Source organism: Grus americana, chromosome 23 (genome assembly GCF_028858705.1).
Source record: "Grus americana isolate bGruAme1 chromosome 23, bGruAme1.mat, whole genome shotgun sequence".
NCBI classification, from domain to species: Eukaryota; Metazoa; Chordata; class Aves; order Gruiformes; family Gruidae; genus Grus; species Grus americana.
Window position 1 is genome coordinate 452896 of NC_072874.1, and position 21841 is coordinate 474736.

The 21841-nt window shown below is 56.2% G+C and overlaps 1 protein-coding gene and 1 long non-coding RNA gene across 2 annotated transcripts; both read left to right on the forward strand.

Moving 5' to 3' along the window:
• Positions 1-714: 714 nt before the first annotated feature.
• On the forward strand, positions 715-12495 carry NT5C1A (5'-nucleotidase, cytosolic IA). Its single transcript, XM_054802399.1, has 6 exons — positions 715-936; positions 6954-7121; positions 7959-8088; positions 8387-8509; positions 8954-9138; positions 9418-12495. Exons 1-6 carry the CDS (start codon positions 832-834, stop codon positions 9781-9783), a joined length of 1077 nt encoding a protein of 358 aa, XP_054658374.1. The 5' UTR covers positions 715-831; the 3' UTR covers positions 9784-12495.
• Positions 12496-17672: 5177 nt separating this feature from the next.
• On the forward strand, positions 17673-20574 carry LOC129195894 (uncharacterized). The gene is made up of 3 exons (XR_008573989.1): positions 17673-18219; positions 18879-19044; positions 19949-20574. It is a non-coding gene; the product is annotated as an uncharacterized LOC129195894 (long non-coding RNA).
• The last annotated feature ends 1267 nt before the right edge of the window (positions 20575-21841 follow it).

Sequence of the window (21841 nt, forward strand, 5' to 3'; positions counted from 1 at the left end):
ACTCCCTGAGAGTCTCAGGGCTGGGGGGGGGGGGGGGTGTGTCCTGCTGGTCATGGTGCAGTTTTCATCCTGAACTGAAAGCTGGGCTCTATGCATAGCTCTGTGGCTGGACTCAATCCCACCAGCACTCGTGGGAGACCATATAGTGAAGAACATTAATTCAATATCCACACTCACTCCATTAGCAAGCACACAGCGCAGGTTTCCCTGGCATGGAGCAGAGTACGAGCATGCCAGTAACCCGCTATGCAGCCACCGCCACGGCTGCTCCTTCCCCTCCGGCTCGTGGTGCTAATCACCCTTGTGCCCTTCCAGTCACCCAGTCCCCGGCATCCATCGGTGTGAGGATGGGCAAACCCAGACCAAACGACACCCCCCACACCCCCCCCACCCCGCCCAATGCTCTCGGGACGAGAGTGAGCTGGTGTCTCCCGTGGGTGCCCTGTCACCCTGCTCCCGTGTGCCCCCGGCTCTCTGCTGATGGCACCTTCCTCCCCCAGCCCCTTCGCTCCCCGGGGCTGACTCTGCCCTGCAGTGCCTGCGGAGCGCTCCCGCCTCCATCCTCCGCCAGCACCCCGGTATTTAAGGGAGTGTTGGGAAGGGTGCGGCGGCGGGGCGGGTTCGGTCCCGGTCCCGAAGAGGTTAAGCCGTGTCCCGGTGGGCTGAAACCCCGGAGCTTCATGGGATGCCTTATAAAGCGCGCTCCGCCGGCCCGGCAGCGGCTCCGGGAGCTCCCGGTACGCGCGGACCCGCCACAGCCGCGCACGGACCTGCAGCAGCCCCGGAGCCGCCCGTGCCCCGGAGCCGCCCGTGCCCCGGAGCCGCCGCGCTATGGAGCCTCCGGGCACCGCCGGGGCGCCGGGCGCGGCGGGGCGGCCCTGGGAGGAGGCCAAGGCTTTCTACGATAACCTCGCCCCCAAGAAGAAGCCCAAATCGGTGAGAACCCCCGGGGTGCCGAGCCGGACAGCGCTCCCCACCCCGGAGGGAACCAGCCCCTCTGGGTGCCCCCGGGTGCACCATCTGCTCTGGTTGCCTCCCCCTGCATGCCCCATCTCCTCCAGGTCCCCCTGGGTCTCTCCAGGTGCCCCATCTCCTGTGGGTTCTCTGGGGTCCTCCTGGGTGCCCTGTCTTCTCTGGGTTCTTCTGTGGATCCCTCTGGGTCTCTCTGGGTGCCCCATCTCCTGTGGGTTCTCTGGGGTTCCCCTGAGTGTCTGTGTTCTCTTTGATCCCCTTCTCTGTCCAGGTCCTTGGGGAAGCCCCGTGTCTCTCCAGATGCTGCCAGTCCTCCATGGCATCCCTGGGTTGCCCTTGGTTGCCTGAGTTCTCTCCAGATCCCCCCAGTCTCTGGGTCTCCCTGGGTTCCTGCAGGTCCCTGGGGTGTTTCCGGGTCCCTCCTGGGCTGAGGTGTCCTTGCGGAGCAGCTCGGTGCCCTGTGAGCCACCTGTGCCAAGGTGGGAGACCCTGCCAGGGGCAGGAGGGGTGGCAGCGGTGGAGCAGGGGGACAACCCGGGGGCCGAATCCCTGCCCGGGGCAGCGGGGTGTTGCAGGGGTGTAGCCACCCCTGCCAGGCTCGCCTGCTCCAGGAGATTAGAGGGAAAGCCAGTGTTATCTAACCAGGGCTGAGCCTGCCGGGTTTAAACATGGGAGTGCCTGGAAGTGCTGCCGTATCTCAGAATAGCTGTGGCAGCGTTGGGCTGGCAGCCTGGCAGGGCTGGGGGCTGTGCCCTGGGAAGGGCTGGCCCTGCAGCCTGTGAGCCCACCCAGTCATAGCCATCCTCGGGGCTCTGGGTCCCCCCAAAGCGTGGGGCTCCAGCAGAGGTCCTGCCCACAGCGATGTCGGGAGCCCAGTGGCACCCGGTGCTTTTCGCAGTGAAGTTCAGTGTGTCTGACCTCTCCGGCGAGGGGAGATGGCCAAGTCCTTGCTCTGTGGACCCCTGTGCTTTCCCCACTGGGGACCTGGCTGCAGCCCCTGGTCCTGCCGACTGGCAGCGCTGCTGCCTCCCTGCTCCTCAGGGGAGAGGGACCGACTGGCTTGGTGGTGGGATGTGGCTGGTTGTCTTTCATGCTGTGCTTTCAGTCTCCTGTGGATGTTGGTCCAGGCTCTTCCTCCTCTTCTTGCAGTGAGCTCAGTGACCAGCACACCCGTCTTTGCTGTACAGATGGGGAAACTGAGGCACAGGGCAGCGATGTGGTTGGCTTGCATAGCAAACCAGTGGCAGAGCTGAGATCAGGCGCTCGGACCCTGAAGTTAGGCTGTGCCATCCACCCATGCGGGGCTGGGGCTGATGCCCGCGGTGCCTGCCCGGCCCCGTGCCCCTGTGCCGGCTCCATGCCTGCGGCCAGGCGGCTTGGCTGCCCTCACACACAGCTGGGCTGCCCTGCCCTGCCAGGCAGCTGTCACACCCCGTGATGGATGGCTGCAGAGCGCTTTTCTGTATTATAAATAATGCGTTTGGAAAACTCAAAAACATCTGAGCCATTGCCCTGAACTTTAATCTGATCCCGAACGGGGGGCTCGCGGCTGCCCAGGGCTCCCTTGTGCACATGGGCAATGGAGTTTGTTGTCGTCCGTCTGCGCCCTTGCAGGTGCCGGTTCTGTCGTCCTCTCGGCTGAATATCTCTGCCAGCCAGAGCAGGTACCAGTGCGGGAGCAGGCACGAGCCAGGGGCTGCTTCCACCTGGAGATGGGCTGTAAGATGGCAGGAGGCAGGGTGATTTTGGGGAGCATTCCTGGGGAGCCCATTTCTGGCTGAGGAGTGGGTTAAATGGGGCATCCCTGCAGCCCACGGGGCTCCCCGCTTTGCAGGGGTCTCCGTTCTTCCCACGCCCCAGCTCCCACGCCTGCTCCGGCCTCACTCCTGCCAGCTGGGGAGGTCAGCGATGAGACTTGTCACTCTTCAGCAATGCGGAAAATGTCCCCCAGCCTCTCCAGTGACGCCGCATGGGGAGGAGAGGCTGGGTCGGTGGGAGCTGGCCTTCTCCTAGCTCCACTTCTCTGGGTGCCCTGCTCGTCCCCTGCCCTGCCAGTACCCTGCACCTGCAGGGACCCATCCAGCTCACCAGGGTGCCTCATTTTTGGGATGCTTTAGCTGGGGTGGGGACCATGCTTGACCCTGGAGCAAGCCCTTCTCCCTTTTCTGTGTCCAAATCTCATGCCAAAATTCACCTCCAAGTTTTGAATTTGGCCACAAGGATTTGGTCTTTTGCAGCATCTAGGGAAGTGCCTGGAGCTGCCGGAGTTCCTCCAGGTTTTTAGGATCAAGGTGGGTCCAGCAGATTCAGCCTCAGGCAATGCAAAAGGATCTGCTGCATCAGGGGGTGTGGAATGGGGTCCCCACTGTGGCCCTTGCCGCAGCGCCAGCCAGTGGTGGCCTCCCGGGTGGCAGTGAAGCCACTGGTGTTGGGTGCCACTGTGGGCACCTGTGGCTGTTGTGGGTGGGAGGGCACGGCCCCGCTGCGCATCCCGGGAGCACATGGGATTTCCAAATGTCTGCCTCTAATCCTTGGGGGGCTGCTTAGGATTTACATGCGATTAGGAGAGTGATTTAAAGGCCTGCCAGCTGTTGGGTCTGCAGAGGAAAATGCGCCATTTCCAGTTGCTACTGGAATCTGCCTTTACCCCAAAACCGGGGTGTTTGGGTCTGGGATGGGTTTTGCACTGGAGCCTGCTGGAAAGGTCACTTCTGAGATGGGGTTTGGACCTCGAGGACCAACTGAAGCTGTGCTAAGGGCTGATGTTCCTCTTCAGAGGGCAGGACAAGTCCCTGCTCGTCCTTCCCGTGTGGCTGAGCCTGGGGATGGGTTGGGATGGGATCTTTCCCCCGTGCTGCCCAGCTCGCACTTCTGTTAAACACATCATTCATTGATGTTCAGGATGGGGCTGGATCTGACCTTCCTGTGGGAAGGGAGGAAAGGAGAGGAGCTCACCATGAATCCCCAGGCAGCAAATTCAGTTGGATTCAGCTGAGCAGAGCCCCACAGCCGCTTCCTGGGCTTGTGTTGGATGATGAGCTTTCATCAACCTTGGCCGACCTTGGATGCTGCTCTCAGGGTAAAACGGGGTTTGTCATTCAGAGTGCCCAAGCCCGCCGGAGCAGGACGCTGTGTTGGGATGGGGTGCTGCGCAGGCTCCACCACGGCTCGCGGGACTAAATGCATCCCGACGAGGACTGCGAGTGGGACCCCTCCCATGCACATACTTCCTGTTAAAAATGAAGTGTGTTTTCCCCCAAAACTGTGATGTTCCAAGGCAAAGAGGTGTTTGTTGGGTTGTTCACAGTGCTCTGACAGGAGGATTTGAGGTGCTGCGGTTCCTGTAGCACTGTGACTTTTTAAAGCCCATTTTTCAATGTAGTAAAGATCATCTGCAGTACTAGTGGGGATGGAGAAGCATCCAAACAACCCCGGGAGGGAATGCTTCCAAAGGAAACCTCCACTTCAAAGAAAATGTCAAAATACGGCTCCTTCTGTAAGGCAGAGCAGAATTGTCTTATTTTTTAAATGTCAGCATTTCCCAGAGAACAGCAGGGCTGTCCCAGCCCAGCCAGAGCTGGGAGCTGTGTTAGTGCCCAGGTGAGACTTTCCTGCAGAAAGTGCTCCAAAGGTGCAAATCTTCCTTGGCAGAGGCAAACAGGATTCGGCAAGTCCCATTCCCTGAGGCCGGGCTTCCCGCCTGCAGGCAGCTGGGGCTCCAGCAGCCCACGCTGGGGCAGAGTTAGGGCCCCAGGCTTACGGTTATTTTTATTGCTGTGTTTATTACCTCTTAAATTAACCTCCTGGAGGCTGATGCCTTTAAATGGCAGGGAAGGGACCTTGAGCAGCCTGTTACTGTTGCACAAGATGCCTGGGCTCCTGGCACCCGGGATGCAAGGTGTGTGTCGCAGGGAGATAGAGATGCAAATTTAGGCTGGGCACCCGGCTAGGCTCAGCTTATGGCCCTGCACATGCGTCTCACCCCCTTGACCATGCCTCTGTGCTGTGTGTGCTGCTGACCTACTTTCTCTGCTGGGGATCCTCCTGCAGGGCTGGCTGTGGAGGATGTTCTGCCCTGCGGTCCGACAGGGACCAGGGAAAAAACACCCGGCAGCTCTCCTACGTACCCAGATAAATAACCCAGCACTGCAGGGACTCGGGAGCAGCATGGAGCAGCAGGACTCCTTGCTGAAGGCTAATGACCGGATGTCCTAAGACCTTTAATAGTTATTAATATTTTCAGCTAATAAATGGCCCATGACACCAGAGTTATTAATTAATGAGATGGAGTGCCAAGACTTGGCCCGTGACAAGTTAATAGCTAACACCCCACCGGGTAGCTAAATGTAAGATAAGGACCTGGTTGTGGATCACTGGTGGGACCAATGCTGGTGTCGCTGATGAGCTTCTGCGTGGACCTGGGTGATCCTGCGTGGCCTGGGGATTGTTCACCTGCTTTCTCAAAAGAGCCGCTTCCAGATGGGACCTTATTTCTCTGCAAAAGCCATGGGAAAGGGATCCCTCTGGCAACAGTGATGTTCTCAGCCTGAGCTAATCTGTGTCTAGTCCTAATCGCCCACTGCTTAATCTGCTTGCTGGGGATTTTGGGTGCTGGTGCGGCCTTGGAGAGGTGTCTGGGACCGACCACGCTGCAGAGCTGGCCTCGGGCACCGCTGACGGGGATGTGTGGTGCTGGGAATGGCATGGGGGCTGCCATTGACTCACTCCTGGGTGCGTCTCCATGCTGGGCAGGATCAACGGGGCTGGGATGGGGCAGAGCGAGTCCCAGGGCAGACCCAGCCCTGCGGGGAGTGAAGATCCCCAGTGCGGATGGGGTACCTTGTCTTTGCCAGGCTGCTGTTGCTGTAAAGCTCGGCCCTAGGCAGGGTGGGAGCTTGAACTTTGGAGCACCTGGGTGTGTGGAGCAGCTGGCGAAGGCGTCGTCCTGCCGCTGGGCAAACCGCATTGCCGGAGGATTACTCACGGGGCAAGGTGCTACATGAGGATCCTGGAAATCACAGAGGAGCTGAGGGTGAGGTGTTTCTGAAGTGCTGATGGCCTGGATTTCACAGGCTCCCTGCGGAGATGAATCCCTGAGCGCAGCCAGAGAGCGTGCGGGCTGGGACTGCTCCCAGGGAGCATCCCCCGTGCGAGCGCCCCAGCCCTGTCCTGCTCCTGGGACTCGCTGCAGGCAGAGCCTGCTGGGGATGGGGCTGCCTGCGCCACTGTGCCTCCTTAGGATTTGCTGTTCTGAGAGCGAGGATTTCTTGTTGGCCATCAGTAATGAATTTGCTTTCATGCTTGCAAATGAGTGATGGGGATTAACACCCCTCTGCCCTCCAAAGGGAGAGGGAGGACGAGCGGGGGTCAAGATGAGATTGACTTTCATGGTGTCTCCTCTCTCACTGCCAAGTCCCACTAGAGGCCCCTTGTTGACTTCAGTGGATTTTGGATCAAGCCCTCGAACATTAATAATAATGACTCATAAATCATTGCTTGCACCACCTGTTTGTCATGTTTCCGCCCACAATAACTGTATCAAGTGTTTTTATAAGCTGAGCTGGCACGGGCTGTTTGTCACATCTGGACAGCATCGTGGGAGTGCGGATCTGGCCGAGCCACAGTGTGTGGTTTTTCCTGGCTGGGAGGGAGAAAGCCACACAAATTCCTTCTGCGTGGGGTTGAGTGGTTCTCCTGGGGTAGCACGTTGGGTCCGGATGGGTCCTGGGAGCCTGTTTGCAGTGGGAGGGCTTGGGCACGGTGCAAGCAGCAGAAAAAGGCTCTTGGGTATCCCAAATGTGTGGGGACGGTGCATCAGGAAGCATTGGAAGATCAGGGTTGCAGCTGCCCCATTATCCTCCAAATCGCTATGGAAGTGTCACCCACCCCGTGGGCTTTCATGCTGAAGGTTAACAGATACTTTCTTGGGCAGCGGGGCTGAGTGCAGGGGCTGCCTCCCCATTTTCCCCCTTTCCCTGCAGCCAAAGCCCGAGAATGCCATCACCATTGCGGTGTCATCGCGAGCGCTTTTCCGCATGGAGGAGGAGCAGAAGATTTACAACGAGCAAGGGGTGGAGGCCTATGTGAAATACCAACTGGACCATGAGAACGAGCCCTTCCTCCCCGGCGCTGCCTTCCCCTTTGTCAAGGTGAGCATCTGCCCACCTAAGCTGAATCTGCGCTGTGGTCCTGGCCCGAAAGCTTTGGGGAGAGGGGAGTGCTAAGGAGTGCTTGCGTGGGGAGGGATGGGAAAGGAGCTGCGTGGTGGAAGGGATATAGCCACAGAGCAAACAGAGGTCAAATAAACCTCCTGGCAAGTGATGCGCTTCTTCCAGGACTGAGGAAAAGCTGAATTTTCCAAATTGGCAACTGAGCCTAAGAATTGAAGAAATCATCTCATTGGATCATATTTAAAATTTCTCTTTAGAGAATTCTCATCTCTTTTTTTTTTTTTTAATTACAATTTATTTATTCTTTTAAATTGACTGAATTTAGCCTAGCTACAGAGTCGGCCAATTTCTAATTTTGACATGTTGAAAGGAAGCACTTCAAACTTCAAAAATATTTTCCAATTTCTGCCTCGGTTCCACTGGATTTAGTGCAGTTTTGTCTGCTGGCCCTCACTGAAGCAATCTCTTGCCCGTTCCCAATGAATAAACTAATCCACTTGGAGAGGAGAGACTTGTTCCATTCCTGATTGCTTGAAAAACACTTATCTGTAACTTTGAGCTAATTTATTCTCGTCTCCTAAGAAAAATTTGAAACCTTTTGTGTTTGAAAATAGAAGAGTTAGCTATGTGTTTTTTCCCCTGCAAATCAGTCTCTTTTTCCCAGCTAAAGCTGCTTGCTGATGTCAGCTTGGCTCAGGGTGTAGTTGGGGTTGGGCCACATCCCTGGTTTTGGTGAAGTGTTTTGCTCAGTGAAAAGGGGGTGAGGGCCACGCCGGGGGCTCACTGACACCCCACCACCACCCTCGGGCGCTGCAGGCACTGGAAGCAGTGAACGCGCAGCTGCGTGAGCTCTACCCCGACAGCGAGGAGCTCTTCGACATTGTCCTCATGACCAACAACCATGCCCAGGTTGGGGTTCGCTTGATCAACAGCATCAACCACTACGGTAAGCTCAGAGCAAAGCTGTCCTTTGCGCGGGTGCTGCCAGCTTTTGGGCAGCAGGATGAGGAGACGCTTTCTCCTGTCTCCTACCAAACGACAAGCTGAGCCCACTTTTCCCAGTTTTCCTGGGCTTTGAGTGGAAGCTGGCTGGTGGTGAAGATGCTCTGGCCGCCGGCAATGCTGTTTAACGGTGGTACCAAAATTAGCCCCCATCCTGCCGACTCTTGGGAGCCCATGGGGGAGCAGTGCCAAGGCTTGTTTGGGGGGCAATCAAGCTCACACTGGTGTCCGTCCGCCCTCAGATCTGTTCATCGAGAGGTTCTGCATGACGGGAGGGAACAGCCCCATCTGTTACCTCAAGGCCTATCACACCAACCTCTACCTCTCCTCCGATGCCGAGAAAGTGAGTGGGGCCATTGAAGAGGGTGAGTCTGGGGTCCAGCTTGGTGGGGGACAGCTGGGGGGGAACCTGGAGCCCTCAGGGGGTTGGTGCCAGGAGCGATAGCTCCAATGTCCCTGTGCCTATGCCAATGTGCAGCTAGGGTCTGCCTTGTCCCACATCCCATCCTTGATGATCCAAAAAGCCTCTAGTTTCCATAGGAATAAGGCTTTCCTCAAGCTCCACACCTCTTCCAAGGCAAAGGCACTGTTTTTCCCTGTTAATTTTATATGCAAAGGGAGGTTTTTCATCTGGGGATTTGTTTTTGCTGTAAAAGGTCTCGGGGCCAAGCTGCAGGCACTACTGGGTGCGTGCATTTCCTTGCAGTGTTTGCTTCCAGCCCATTGTGTTTTGCTGTGCTCAACAGATGAGCCATGAGACTGGGTCCTTGGGTAACTGTCACCTCTTGCCTTCTGCTTTACCTCCACAGGGATCGCTGCAGCCACCATCTTCAGCCCCAGCAAAGACCTGGAGGTGTCGGAGAACCAGCTGCGGGTGGCATTCGACGGTGACGCCGTGCTCTTCTCTGATGAGTCGGAGCAGATCGTGAAGGCTCATGGCTTGGACATGTTCTTTGAGCACGAAAAGGCTCACGAGAACAAGCCTCTGGCACAGGTAGTGCTGGGGTGCAGCCAGAAAAAGCCTCTGGGAGAGAGATAGTCCACAGGGATGCTCTTGCCTCTGGGAACAAGCCAGGGATCTGCATATGGAGTGTGAAATGGAGTGGGTCAGCAGCCTGGTACGGCTGGATTTGGCCCACAGGATGGCTGCGGCCGGCCCCTCGCTGTCATTTCTGGGGGCTTACGGGGAGAGGGGATCAGCCAGGATGTCTGGCTCTGCTGGGACTGGGTGCCTGGAGGTCTTGGGAGTGATGGTTTCTTCTTGCTTTGGCAGGGACCCCTGAAGGGCTTCCTGGAGGCCCTGGGGAAGCTGCAGAAGAAGTTCTATTCCAAGGGGCTGAGGATGGAGTGTCCCATTCGCACCTACCTGGTCACTGCCAGGAGCGCGGCCAGCTCGGGAGCCCGGGCCCTAAAGACTCTGCGCAGCTGGGGCCTGGAGACGGATGAGGCTTTGTTCCTGGCCGGGGCTCCCAAGGGACCACTGCTGAAGAAGATCCGTCCTCACATCTTCTTTGATGACCAGATGTTCCACGTGGAGGGAGCCAAGGAGATGGGCACCATTGCTGCCCACGTCCCCTACGGCGTCGCCCAGAAGCACAAGCGGCCAACGCAGGAGAAGCAAACCCCGAACAGCAAGTAGAGGAGCTGGCTACGTCCCGTGGCCCCTGGCGTGTTGCTTCACCCCGTGCACCACGCTCTGACCTGGGTTGTGGTCTGCAAGGCAGAGAGCATTTGCCACGGCGAGCACGAGGTTATTCCCCGTCGGGAGCCTTGTCGGGGGCACGGATGGAGGAAGGGGCTGACGAAAGGCTTCCTTTCGCCTCTGTTTTTGTTGAAACGTTGTGGTGTTGTCCCCGTGGGGCTGGAGGATCCCCTGCGCCGGGCAGCCCCGTGAGCCATTTCCCCATTCTTCTGCGCTTGCTTCAGGCAAAATCCTTCGAGGATGGATCTCGCCTTTTGTGGACTGTTTGTGCCAGGCAGGTTTAACCTATTGGTATTTCTTTAAAACCCCAGGTAATTTCCAAAGCCTTTGATTTCCAAAGCAAATGTTCAGTCTCAACTGTTGAACTGGAAAGTTGGGAGCGCACAAAACCCCTTCTTGCACTTTGAAACAAAATCTTGTCCCTCTTAACTAAAATTACATCATAATACTTTTCCTTAACAGACCCAGCCCCTCCTCCTCAACCAGAAAATCTTTCATGTCTTTGTCCTTTCACCAAGATTTTGTCAGCTGAACAGCTTTCCTTTCATGCACTAAAATTTGGAAAAAAAGGAAACAAACACTTATATATTAAAAAAAAATAATAATCCTGTTTCCTGCTTGGAGCTTTGGGCTAGTGTATTGTTGGCCCAGGTTTTTAAATTTTGGTTTCACAGTTGCATGAGTTAGCACTTAAAAATAATAATCTCTGAGGCATCCAAAGCCCAGCTCTTGTGTGAGCCATCCAGGGTCCGCAGACACATGCCTAGGGCTTGAATTAAGTTAAAAGCAGGCCCTAATACATTAGGGACATCATTTGAAGTCCATTTAGGTAAATCTGCAGAGAATTTCAGCCTGGGGGCTTTAATTAAGGGATTTTTTTTTTTCCCCCTTTCTAGACTGAGCCCATATGAGTTGATAATGTTTTTCTCCTTAGCTTCTTAAAACCTCTGGTGTTTCCTAAAATAGACATCTCTGCTAGTGATGCTGTGAGAGAGAACCAAATCTCCGATTAAAAAACAGGGAATCAATTGAAGAGCTGCTCCAAAATCGGTGTGAAAATCACACTGACATTTCTGCACAAAGCCTTGTCCCGAGGGATGCTCTCAGGAGAAAAATTTAAAGATTACTTCTTTCTTGTGGGTTTTTTTTCTTTCTTTCTTTTTTTTTTTTTCTCCATGGCTGGGCACGAAGGATGCCCGGCATTATCAGACAGCAGTTTTCTACAAACACCAACTCCATGGGCTGAAGTTTTCCAAGGTATGTGTGTGCCTCTGGCTTGACTTTGCAGGGAGGTTTCAGCTAAAACAGCTCAGCCCTTCCCGACAGTGAGGCTAGAGCTCAAGTTATCGCACTTTTGATGAATATATAAAAGCTAGTGAAGCCTTCAGTGGCTTGGGAGACTGTTTTCTCATTACACTAAATCCTGCTCTGGCAGTGAAAAGCAAATTGCACTTCCCCCCCCCCCCGAACTATTTCGCTTTGATAGACTGTTATTTGTCACGTCTGGGTGACAAGCACCTTAGAAGAAGGTCTGAAATCCAAACAAACAAACAAAAGTCTTGAAAGAAATTAGTATCTCAGTAACACATCTGTTAATATACAAGTTTATAAAAAGGTCCTGTCTTTTTATAATGTGAAGCCCAGATATTGGGATCTGAACGCTATCTCGGAGACCTTTTTGGCAGCTGGGAGGGGGAGAACAGCTTGGCCTCCCAGTAAACATTTCCAAGGTGTTTCCTGAAGATCGCATCATGGAAGCCCAGCCAAGCCCAACTTGCAAACGGGCTGCACCGGGGCTTCCCGCCAACGCGGGAGGTGATGTTGCAAGAGGAATAGGGCTGTCAGCAAGCCCTTAGGAACCCCCGGCCAGGGCAGCGTGCCCGTGGGATCGGATACAGGGTGTGAGCACAGCCACTGGGGATGGGGGCTTGCACCGGGTGCCATGGGGGATGCGGGGTGTTGGCAGGGCTGGGCTGTGCAGGGGGAGATGCCCTGTCTGAAGGTGCTGTTAGCTCCAGGGAAGCAATGTGTTTTGGGGCACGGATGTGGATCTCAGCAGCTTTCAGTACTGCTGTTCCAGGTCTCGAGATGCACAGGGAGCTGCGTGCAAGCTGGGGGGCACTGTGCGGGCAGGAGTTTTAGTGATGCTGCTTAGGGTCCTCCTGCTGCCAGGCAGCTTAGGGGCTCGCTGGGAGACTTGGGGCTCTGGAAATGGGTCCCAGGTGAGGTAGACCTCCTTTGGCACCTCCTGAGTCCTTCCAGTGTGGGGAGGATTTTCCATTCCTGCAACAGCTGCCCCATTTGCTCTTATCCACATGGCTTCCTACCTTTTTTTTTTTTTCTCCATCACTATAACTGGCGGATGTGGATTTAGTGCTTGTGTACTTTGCCTGTGTGCACATCTGTGACATCCCCTCGGGCTGGGGGAACGATGTGCTCCTCAGGACCGGCTGGGCACATCTCCCATCCCGATGGACCGGTGCGGTTGTGCCTCTTGTGCTGCGCTGGCCAACAACTGGACTTTCCTGCTGTGTGTTGTTGCTGTGGGTTTCATTTCATTGTCCTCTGGTGGTTTTTTTCTTGTGAATGGACTGCCATGTTAATGAAATCCCTCTGGGTGTTTTTCTGTAATAAACTGTGTTGGTCCCAGCCTGGCTCTCTGTGTTGCCATTCTCACAATGGGTATTTTGGCTCCCTGGTGCAGCCGACAAGAGAGTCTGGGGTCCCTGCTTGGGACCTCCCAGGTTTTATGGTGAAGGGGTGGGGGTGATGAGAAGGAAAAGGGCTTTCTCGCATTTAAGGGAATTCAGAAAATGTAATAAAAGCAGCTACCTGGGAACTGGAGACGTCTGGGAGAGGTGGGATTCCAGAGTTGAGAGATGTGCTGTGATACAGCTGCCTCCCCCTGCTTCGTGAACAGGCTTTTATTGTAACCTGGACTCGTGATGAAGTCCTGGATAAAAATACAATTTGGCAGAAGACTTCTGTCAACTTGATCTTCTCCCAGCCAACAGGTGGGAGGCAGCAAAAGCTTTTTAGAGGAGATTTATTGCTGCTGAAGTACTGGGTTTATCCGAATAGCGACACTGCAGTTCTGGTGTTAGCTCCTCCCTGCCAGTAAGGAGAACAGATGGGTTAAGGGGAAGCAAATTCTCCATCCGTCACCAAATACGGCCAAGGAATGTCCGTAGGCCCCAGGGCAGCACCTCTGCTGTGGGTGTTCGTCTAAGGGATGGATGGCCCTTGGTTGAGAGCATTCTTGTGCAGCCTTGTTTGCTGGGACGCCTTCCCCATGCCCATCCCCAACGCTGGATGTTCTTCCACCAGATCCCTCTGTGTTCCTCAGTGGTTGGTATTGGGGCTGGCGCTGCTTAACATTTTTACCGTTAACATCTTTGATATGGATAGTGGGATCGAGTGCACCCTCAGCAAGTTTGCTGATGATACCAAGCTGTGTGGTCAACATGCTGGAAGGAAGGGATGCTGTCCAGAGGGACCTGGACAGGCTGGAGAGGTGGGACCATGTGAACCGCATGAAGTTCAACAAGGGCAATTATTGCGTCCAGCTATGGGGTCCCCAGGATAAGGAGCTGTTGGAGTGAGTCCAGAGGCGGCCACGAAGATGATCAGAAGGCTGGAGCACCTCTGCTATGGAGACAGGCTGAGAGAGTTGGGGTTGTTCAGCCTGGAGAAGAGAAGGCTGCGGGGAGACCTTAAAGCACTTTCCAGTACCTAAAGAGGCTACAGGAAAGCTGGAGAGGGGCTGTTGCAAGGGCATGGAGTGACAGGACGAGGGGTAATGCAGCCTTAAGCCGAAGGAGGGGAGATTTAGATTAGATATAAGAAAGAAATCCTTCCCTGTGAGGGTGCTGAGGCCCTGGCACAGGGTGCCCAGAGAAGCTGTGGCTGCCCCTGGCTCCCTGGCAGTGTTCAAGGCCAGGCTGGATGGGGCTTTGGGCAAGCTGGGCTAGTGGAGGGTGTCCCTGCCCATGGCAGGGGTTTGGAACTAGATGGGCTTTAAGGTCCCTTCCAACCCAAACTGTTCTGTGATTCTATGGAAAAAAAATCAAATTCCAGCACCGATAAAGCCCATGCTGCACCAGTGAAGGTCCAGGTGGGCCCACCCAGCTGTGAGAGGTCTGAATGTCTACACCAAGTCTTCACACAAAGACCACTACAGCCCTTGACTCGCTATTGGTGACCAGCGTTAGCAGTGGGGCCAAGGAGTCAACGGGTCATGGAGAGACATGGGCCAAGGCCATGCAGGGAGGGAAGGGGGAGGTTTGTGCAGTTGGATCTGTGATGTCTTGTTATTGGTTTGCTGCAAGCCTGAGGTTTTGTTTCTGTTGCCTGTTTTCTGAGCTTTTTCCCTTCATCAGGCATCGAAGGGCTTTGCAATGAGCGTGCTTTAAAATAAAGAACATGAAGGAGGAGAAAGCGGAGGCAGAGCTGATGGAGAATTATGCTGCCACTCAGCTATTGTCAGCGCAGATGTTCACAAGGTAATCATGGCCTTTGAATAGCAAGAACCGCTTTTCATGACAAATCCAGGATTTAACCCCAAGAACTTGTGCGGCCTCTTGGTGAGGGTGTGTTGCTCCTGATGACCAGCTGCATGGCAGGGAGGTCGAGCAGAGCATGGACTCTGCTCTCCTGGTCCTCAAGTATGTAGGGAAAGTCATGACACCTCCCTGCCTCGGTTTCCCCATCACCATAACAGAGATCAGAATGATCCAGAGGTAACATCAGGTCTGGAGGGTGACTCCAGCTCCTTGCAGAAGATGAGCAGAAATCCAGGAATGCTCTCAAGTGCAGCAAAACCCTGTATCTCTGTGGTGATGCCTGCATGCCCAGCAGCAGGTCCCAGTGTGCAGGGGCCATGCAAACACAAAGCTGTCCCGACAACCCCACAGTGTTGGCCATGAGGGGTCTCAGGGGACTCCACCCTGTCCCTGCAGCGCATTTAATTTTACGTCCTTTCTGGAGTGCAGAATAGGAGCCAACAAATGTGAGCAGGGACCTGCAGCCATCCCAGGAGGCTAAAATGTCAGGGCAGGGGACCTGGTGACAGGGTGACAGAAACACCCGGAGTTGGAAGAATAGATAAGACGACCTGGCGGCAAGAGAACAAGCAAAGGGCACTCGCTATCAGCGCTAGCGGGGCCATGCCAGGATTTGGACAGCCTGACCATCTCGTTCCTTCGACACCGCTATTTATAGCAGTGTTCGCTGATGCCTCTGTCACTGGAGCCTAAAATGGTTCCCCCGTGTGCACCCGGGGCGGCTGAGATCAGCCATCCCGTGCTGGGGAGGCCACCAACGAAGCAGTGACTCAACGGAGCATGTGTGAAGCTGCTCATTGCCCTGCTGACGGAGGAACCCGGCATCTCCCTCTGCCAAGAGGCAGCTCCACGCTGGGCCAGCTCCTTGGAAGATGCACCAGACGGTTTCTGCTTAAGGCTTGGCCCCTCTCCAGGAAGAATCAGTGGGGTAGACCCACCTTCCACTCTGCTTCTTCCTTCCCCCACCAGAACTGGGGCTTGTCCAGCTCTGTCTGGGAGCCAGCAGTTTCCACAGCTTGATGTTGGTCCTTAAGGTAGCTGTGGGGACAGATCTGTGCATTGCCCTCGCTGGTGGAAATAACCCTTTGGTTACGGAGCTGGAGCAAAATGCAAGAGGGCAAAAAACTTGTAACTGCAGAGGAAATATGCCCTGTTCCCCGCCTGGAGATCTGCCTTTTAAAAAAACTGCTTCGTTTTCCCAGTTCTACCCCAGCCAGTGAGCGATGGAGGCGGAGATCTCTCTGTCCTGGTGTTTTCCCATTCCTGCAGCGAAAGCTTCGTTACCAGGGCTGCACTTCAAAGCTTTGCTGGCAGCGCTGTGCCAGATAGGACTGTGCACATAATCCCACCGAGGAGGAGAGGAGGGGGTCTCTGCAGCCCTGGGGCTACAGATGCCAGGCAAGTATGGCTGCACCCACCAGGGAGCGATGGCCAGCCCCACGCTGCTGCAAGTTTGGCACAACTCATGCCAAATCTTCTGATTGAATGACTTGAGGGGAGATGGGCATTAGTGTTTCAAAAAAAAAAAAATCCTCAGGGATAGCTTTCAGGAGTCCTGCACGCAGGATCGGACTTCTGCTTGTTTTCTCTCAGGGCAAATTGCATGGTTATCCTTTCTCTCTGTGGCAAAAAGGAGATGCAGAGCCCAGGACCAGCTTTGAATTTTTAAGCTTCACACGGTGGGAGCTCCCATCCCGTCGGCCGGCAGTACCCACGAGCAGCCCCGCAGCTGGAACCGGCCTGTGCTTGTGTCCTTGTCACCGTGGCCGTCAGCAGCAAGCAGGGAGCAGCGGTTCTCCCCTTGAGATAAAGCATTCAGGGATGGTGCAAGTCAGCATCCGCAGGCAGCGGAGTTGACACCATCCCACCCTGAAACAGGGACCACTTCCAGTCACAGCCACTAGACCACCACCTTCCAAAATGCTGCCCAGATGCGGCAAAGCCCTGAGCGAGGACCAGCAGAGTCTTTATCTGGGGAATCCTGTGAGAGGGAGGATAAATGAGGGAAAATTTGCTTTGATTGTCCAGTGAGGGAAACCTGGTTTTACCGGCCGCACACGGTGCTTGCTTCTGGGCTGCGTCTGTCGGGAGTTTGTGCATGGGTGGAAGTGGTCATGCGTGCTGGAAATTCATGTCTATCCTGGCAGGGATGCGTTTAGCCCTGGGAATGGCGAGCCTGTTTCTGCGGCCACGGTCACGGGGACAAGGACGGGGACTGTGACGGTTGTGGTGCCGAGTGGGTGCCACGAGAGGGCGTGAAGGGCTGCGTGGCCAGAGCGTGCGATGGCGGCAGGCGTCCCCCTCACAGGCATCCCCCTCCCAGGTGTCCTTCGTGGGCCAATGTGCTCCAAGTGGCATCGCCACCTTCCACCGTGCCGCCTGTTGCTCCTTCCCCTTCAGGTGTGTATTTGGGGAGTGTGTGAGCAAGCATCTGCCTCAGCACAGCCCCGGTGGCCATCTTAGCCCCCAAAACGGTCCCAATCCACCACCTCATGGGGTATGTCCTCCATGGGGAAGGGCAGCGGCTTGAAGCCCACCAAGCTGGGAATGGAGAGGTTTTCCTCAGCGCCAACTCCAGCATGGGGCACCATGTCTGTAAGTGCCAGTGTGGCACTGAGGTACAGCCACTGTCTTGGGCACTATGGTGCTGAGGCAGGACTGCCATCTCGGGTGCCACGGCAAGGCTGCCATCTCAGGCACCTTGTCAGTCGGGGTGACCAGGCTGGGGGGCCACCCTGCACAGCATGGCTGGGGTGATGGGGGTCTTTCCTTTCCTGCTGGCTGTATAAACAGGCCCCTGCTTCCTCGGCGGCTGGGCAGCCTCCTCCAGGTGCGGCTGGGAATCATTAGGAGCTCTCCGCGCCGGGCTGAGTGTGGGAACTGGAAGAGAAAGCTGGAGAGAGGCCTTCTTTCATCTCCCCACTCCCTCCTCCCCCTGTGTCTGCCAAGCCTGGCTTCCTTTTGAATCCTTTAGCTTGTGCCAAGCGAGAGAGAAGGGGGCGGGGGGGGGGGGGAATAAAGAGAAAAAGGGAAGGAAAAAAAAAACCAAACCCACAGGAATGTGTCCAGGGATCTGGCTTCATTCAGGCTGCTGAGCCCTGAATGCCCCGGCTCCTGCTTGGGAAGCCGGAGGGAGGGAGGCCGCGGCCGCCCCCACGATGGAGGCAGGGGGAAAACAAACAGGGAAGCGGCATTTGTGCGGCGGCTGTTACCACAGTGACTGACAAAGGGCTGTCTGGGAGGGGGCCATGGCCGCGTCCCCCCTGCCGCGGGGCTGGGGAGACGGGAGTGCCAGGTCAGGGCGCCCCGAGTCCCGCGGGGGGAGCGAGGGCTCTTGGCGTCTGGGCGAAGCCCGGGCCGCATTTCATCCCGGCGTGGGGACGTGGTGCCCAGACAGACGCCCTTGTGTCGGGCCCGTCTCGCAGTACAAAGGCGACAGGGCTGCTCGCAGGGAGGGCGCGAGGGGGAGGGCGGGAGGCTTTTCTCCGGCGCTTTGGGAGGATGGTTTTTTGACTCACTGCCGACTTTATTTCCAGCAAATTAATAATTTCCTCTCGCGGCAACAATGTTGGCCTGTGTGTGCGTGCGTGCGTGTGTGTGTCGGTGTCTCCCAGTGCCCTCCCAACCGCGTTTCCCCCCCTCCCTGCTGCGTACAGAGGGTCCGCGCTGCTTGCAGCGGACTTCCTCCGTCCTCATCCTCAGCTGGGCTTCTTCCAGCTGTGTGTAACTGTCCGACTCAGTCCAGCTGTGACAGCCGCCGCCTTGGGAGCATCCTGGCAGGAGCGCTGGGCCCTGGCTATGAACTGATGATGTGAGTGACGGAGATGGCGGGGAAGCACGTTGGGTGGCAGGGAGGGACGGCGCAGCGCTTGGCGTAAACGGGAAAGCGAGCAGGCAAGCAAGCACGCGGGGCAGCCACCAGCACACAGGGTGCTGGAGATGCAGGGTAGCTGCAGGACAAACCCAGCGCGCCGGACGGGAGCACCAGCCACCCCAGCTGCTGCAAAGCGCCAGGCACTTATTCTCGTGGTGGTATGTGTCACCCAAGAGTACTTGCATAGCTGTGCACGCTCACATGAGCCCATGCACACACGCTTGCCGCTCCTCACGGCGGCAGCCTGCTCGCGCACACACCTCCCTGCATGCCGTGGCTGTGCTCTGTGCACGCTCCCTACGCATTCGCTCCCATCACCCTGCAACCTGTTCCCACACCGCCCTGCCTGCATGGCTGCCTGGAAATGCGCAGGGCTGCCTGTGTGCCCGTCGCAGCACAGATACCTCTCTCTTGTGCGGGCACACAATATGGCACACGGTATCAGGAGATCTTCTGGGAACACAGTCCATTCCTCTGGCAGCATTGTGTTTTGTTCCTTATTTATATCCCCGGGGTGGTGCCACAGGTGGGCAATTGTTCCAGCTGACAGCCTGAAAGGCAAAGAAACAAGATTTAACTTCCTGCTATTCAATTAGAGAAAGTGAGCATTCATCACCAGCTGCTGGCTGCTGGCAGGAACAGACCCACCCGCCGCGGCGGGCGCAGGAAAAGCTCTCCTCCGCAGGAAAGTGGCCTGCCACCGTGGGCACGGCAGGCTCCCCGCACGGCCCGGCTGCCAGCGCTGCTCCAAAGAGCCTCGAGGTAAGGCTGGATGTTTCCCCTCCCATCCTGCACTGCCGTCGATGTTCTCTCCTGCGTTTGTTTTTGGGAAGGAGATTGCCTGTTCAAAGCAGGCGTGTAGAAAGCACTGGCGTGGGCTGGGGGGACGCTAAGCGGGGAGCAGCCATGCAAGGAGGGAAAGCCACGAGCTTGCAGTGCGGGAGGGAACAGCAGCACAGCGGCTTCCCCCAGGCCAGCCCCGTTGCTGCAGGTTCAGCCTCTGCCCTGAACTGCACAATCCCTGACCCTGGGGCCTCTGTGGCTGAGGGCTGGCGGCTTTGCGAGCCCTTTGGACGTGCACTTCCCTCCTCTGTGCTTGAAGCTTGTCTTTACCGAGCCAGCCGACACCGGGTGGTGTGTGGAGGGGCAGGGGATGATCCCCATCTCTACTGAATGAGGACCCAGAGCCTCCTTGTCCCTATTTCCCCACACATGTGTGCACTCCCTCATGGTATTTTCTAGGCTGGCAAGGGAGGAGAGAATGCACACTCGTGCCAGCTCCTTGCCTGGTAACAAGCCTGCTTCCATCTTCCCCTGCGCTGACTCTGAGCCACCCACGCAGCACCCGCTCACCAGCGCCTCGTGGAAACCCCTGCAGTGCCCGACTGCAGCAAGGAGCCACGGGGCTTTCAGGGGCTCCCTGGCAGCTCCACGTGCCAGGACCCCAAGGCCATTCCTGCTCCATTTCCTTTCCTCGCTCTTCCCCTCCTCAGGCCGATCCAATTGGAGAAGAGTCTCCCGCTGCCTCCTCTCCCGTCCCTTCCCCGTGCCATCTGTCCCCGGCACAGCGACAACTTCACAGCTCTGTGCTGGTGGTGTTTCTGCTAAAGGTCCTTTTGTGCACCTCTTAGCTGGCTCTCTATTTTTAATCCTTCTGTCTCCACAGGGACTCGGGGTATCTTCCAAGCTGGTTGTGATCATCAGGGATACAGTTGGAATCCGTTTCACATTGCTGCACCAAGCCACATGCACACGTATATGTTCACATGCCTACACGCACGCCGGCTGCCGTGCCAGACTTTGCAGCACTGTCACTCTCCCCTGCTTGAGAAGACAGGCGCCCCGTCGGGTAGGACCGAGCTGAGCACAGCACCTCGCACGAACATCGGTTATTACCCCAGACTAGGAAGGTAACACGCTGCAGCCAAGACAATCAACAGCAATTAGTCCTTTTGGGAACTCGATGTGAAATGCTGCAGAGGCTTTTCTGTGCGTGCCGATTGCTCTTCCTCCGGTCCTTTGGAAGTGATGCGAGTTGGACATGCCAAACCACTGGTCATGTCTGAGCAAAACTTGGTGCCTCGTGTCATTTCCATGCGGCTGGGAGGGCTGGGGGGGATGTCTGTGAATGTTAAAGGCACTTGTGTACCCAAGCAGTGAACGCACATGCTGTCATTACCTCTGCAATGCCATCTGGCCAGCAGCAATGCAGCTAGAACCAGGGCTGTGCGCAGAACATTTTACAACAGAAAGCAATTAACCGAATAAAGCCCTTTTTAAAATCCAGTAATTAAAAACAGTCCCTCCCCCTTGTTTTCCTTTTAAGCTGAAAGTTGCTGTTTACTCATTTGCTTTACAAAGTGTGCCTTGTTGTGGCTTCAGAAGAAATGAAAGTTTGAAGTGGTTAGAGAAGAAAGGCTTTGGGGCTGGTGCGTTCCAGGCAGGGTGGAGGGGCAGGGGCTCTCCAGCCTGGCTTGTTTGTATTTGTTCTTGTCTACTCACAAGATCGCTAAACACACATTTAACAAGTGGTGAAACTGTCTACCAGCCTGATCTCTCCCAGGGTTCATGAGAAGAGGCCTGGCACATTAGCCTTGCTGGGGGAAGGGGAGGGGGGGAACAGGCCTTTTGAAGGGTTGGTGTTTTGGGGCTGAGGGAGGGAAGGGCTCCTGGTGCAGGCCAAGTCGCAAACAAAGGCATTGTGTTCCCCGGAGCCCTGGGGACTGGCCCTGGGGGAAGGCCAGGGCCTGGCTTCACCAGCCATCGGTTTTCCCATCCCAGCTCCTCTTGTTGCTGTAGTCGGGTGCAGCCTTACGGCCATCCGTCTCCTTCCAGCACCCGGAGGCAGGATGGGGCTGGCACCTCCAGAGTGGGCTCAGCCTGCCCGTGACAGCCAAGGAGCCCACCACCGCATGGAGGGCTGCAGCGTTCATGCAGACCACCCCGTACTGCAGCAGCCCACCTTGTTGGCATTGCCATCTCCAGGTCCCAAACACGAGTGAGGAGCAGACCTGTGTCCACCGATGGTAAGTTTCTGGGCCCTCTCTGTGTAGCCACAGGGGAGCCCTGACCGCGGTTTGGGCTCCTGGACGAGCCAGTAACCCTGGCTGTCAGCAGGGCTGGTGCAATATTAATTATCACTCATCACTGCTTCTCTGTAAAGTGAGTGCCCAGTGCATTAGCATCATTATGGGTGGGGAAACTGAGGCATATCAAGGGCAGTCAGGACTAAAATGCTGGCGTCGTCTGACACTAACCGTCGGGATGCACTGCTGACTCTGGAGCAGGAAGGCAATCCTGTTCCTGGCTGTCCTCCAGCCCTGCTGACCTGGGGATGCAGTGACAGAGCCGCCTTATGCCTGGCATTCACGGCTGCGGGTCCCAGCCTTGCCCTGGATGTGGGCTCAGGGGGACAAGCACCATCTTGCAGGGCAGAAGCTCTTGCAGAGAGCACAGCACCTCCAAGGTGTCCCGGCAGGTGCAGCCTCATGGTGCCCCATCCCACGGGGTTTGCACAGCTACCCGAGCTGAGCCGCATTCCTGGCTGCGGCGGCAGGGC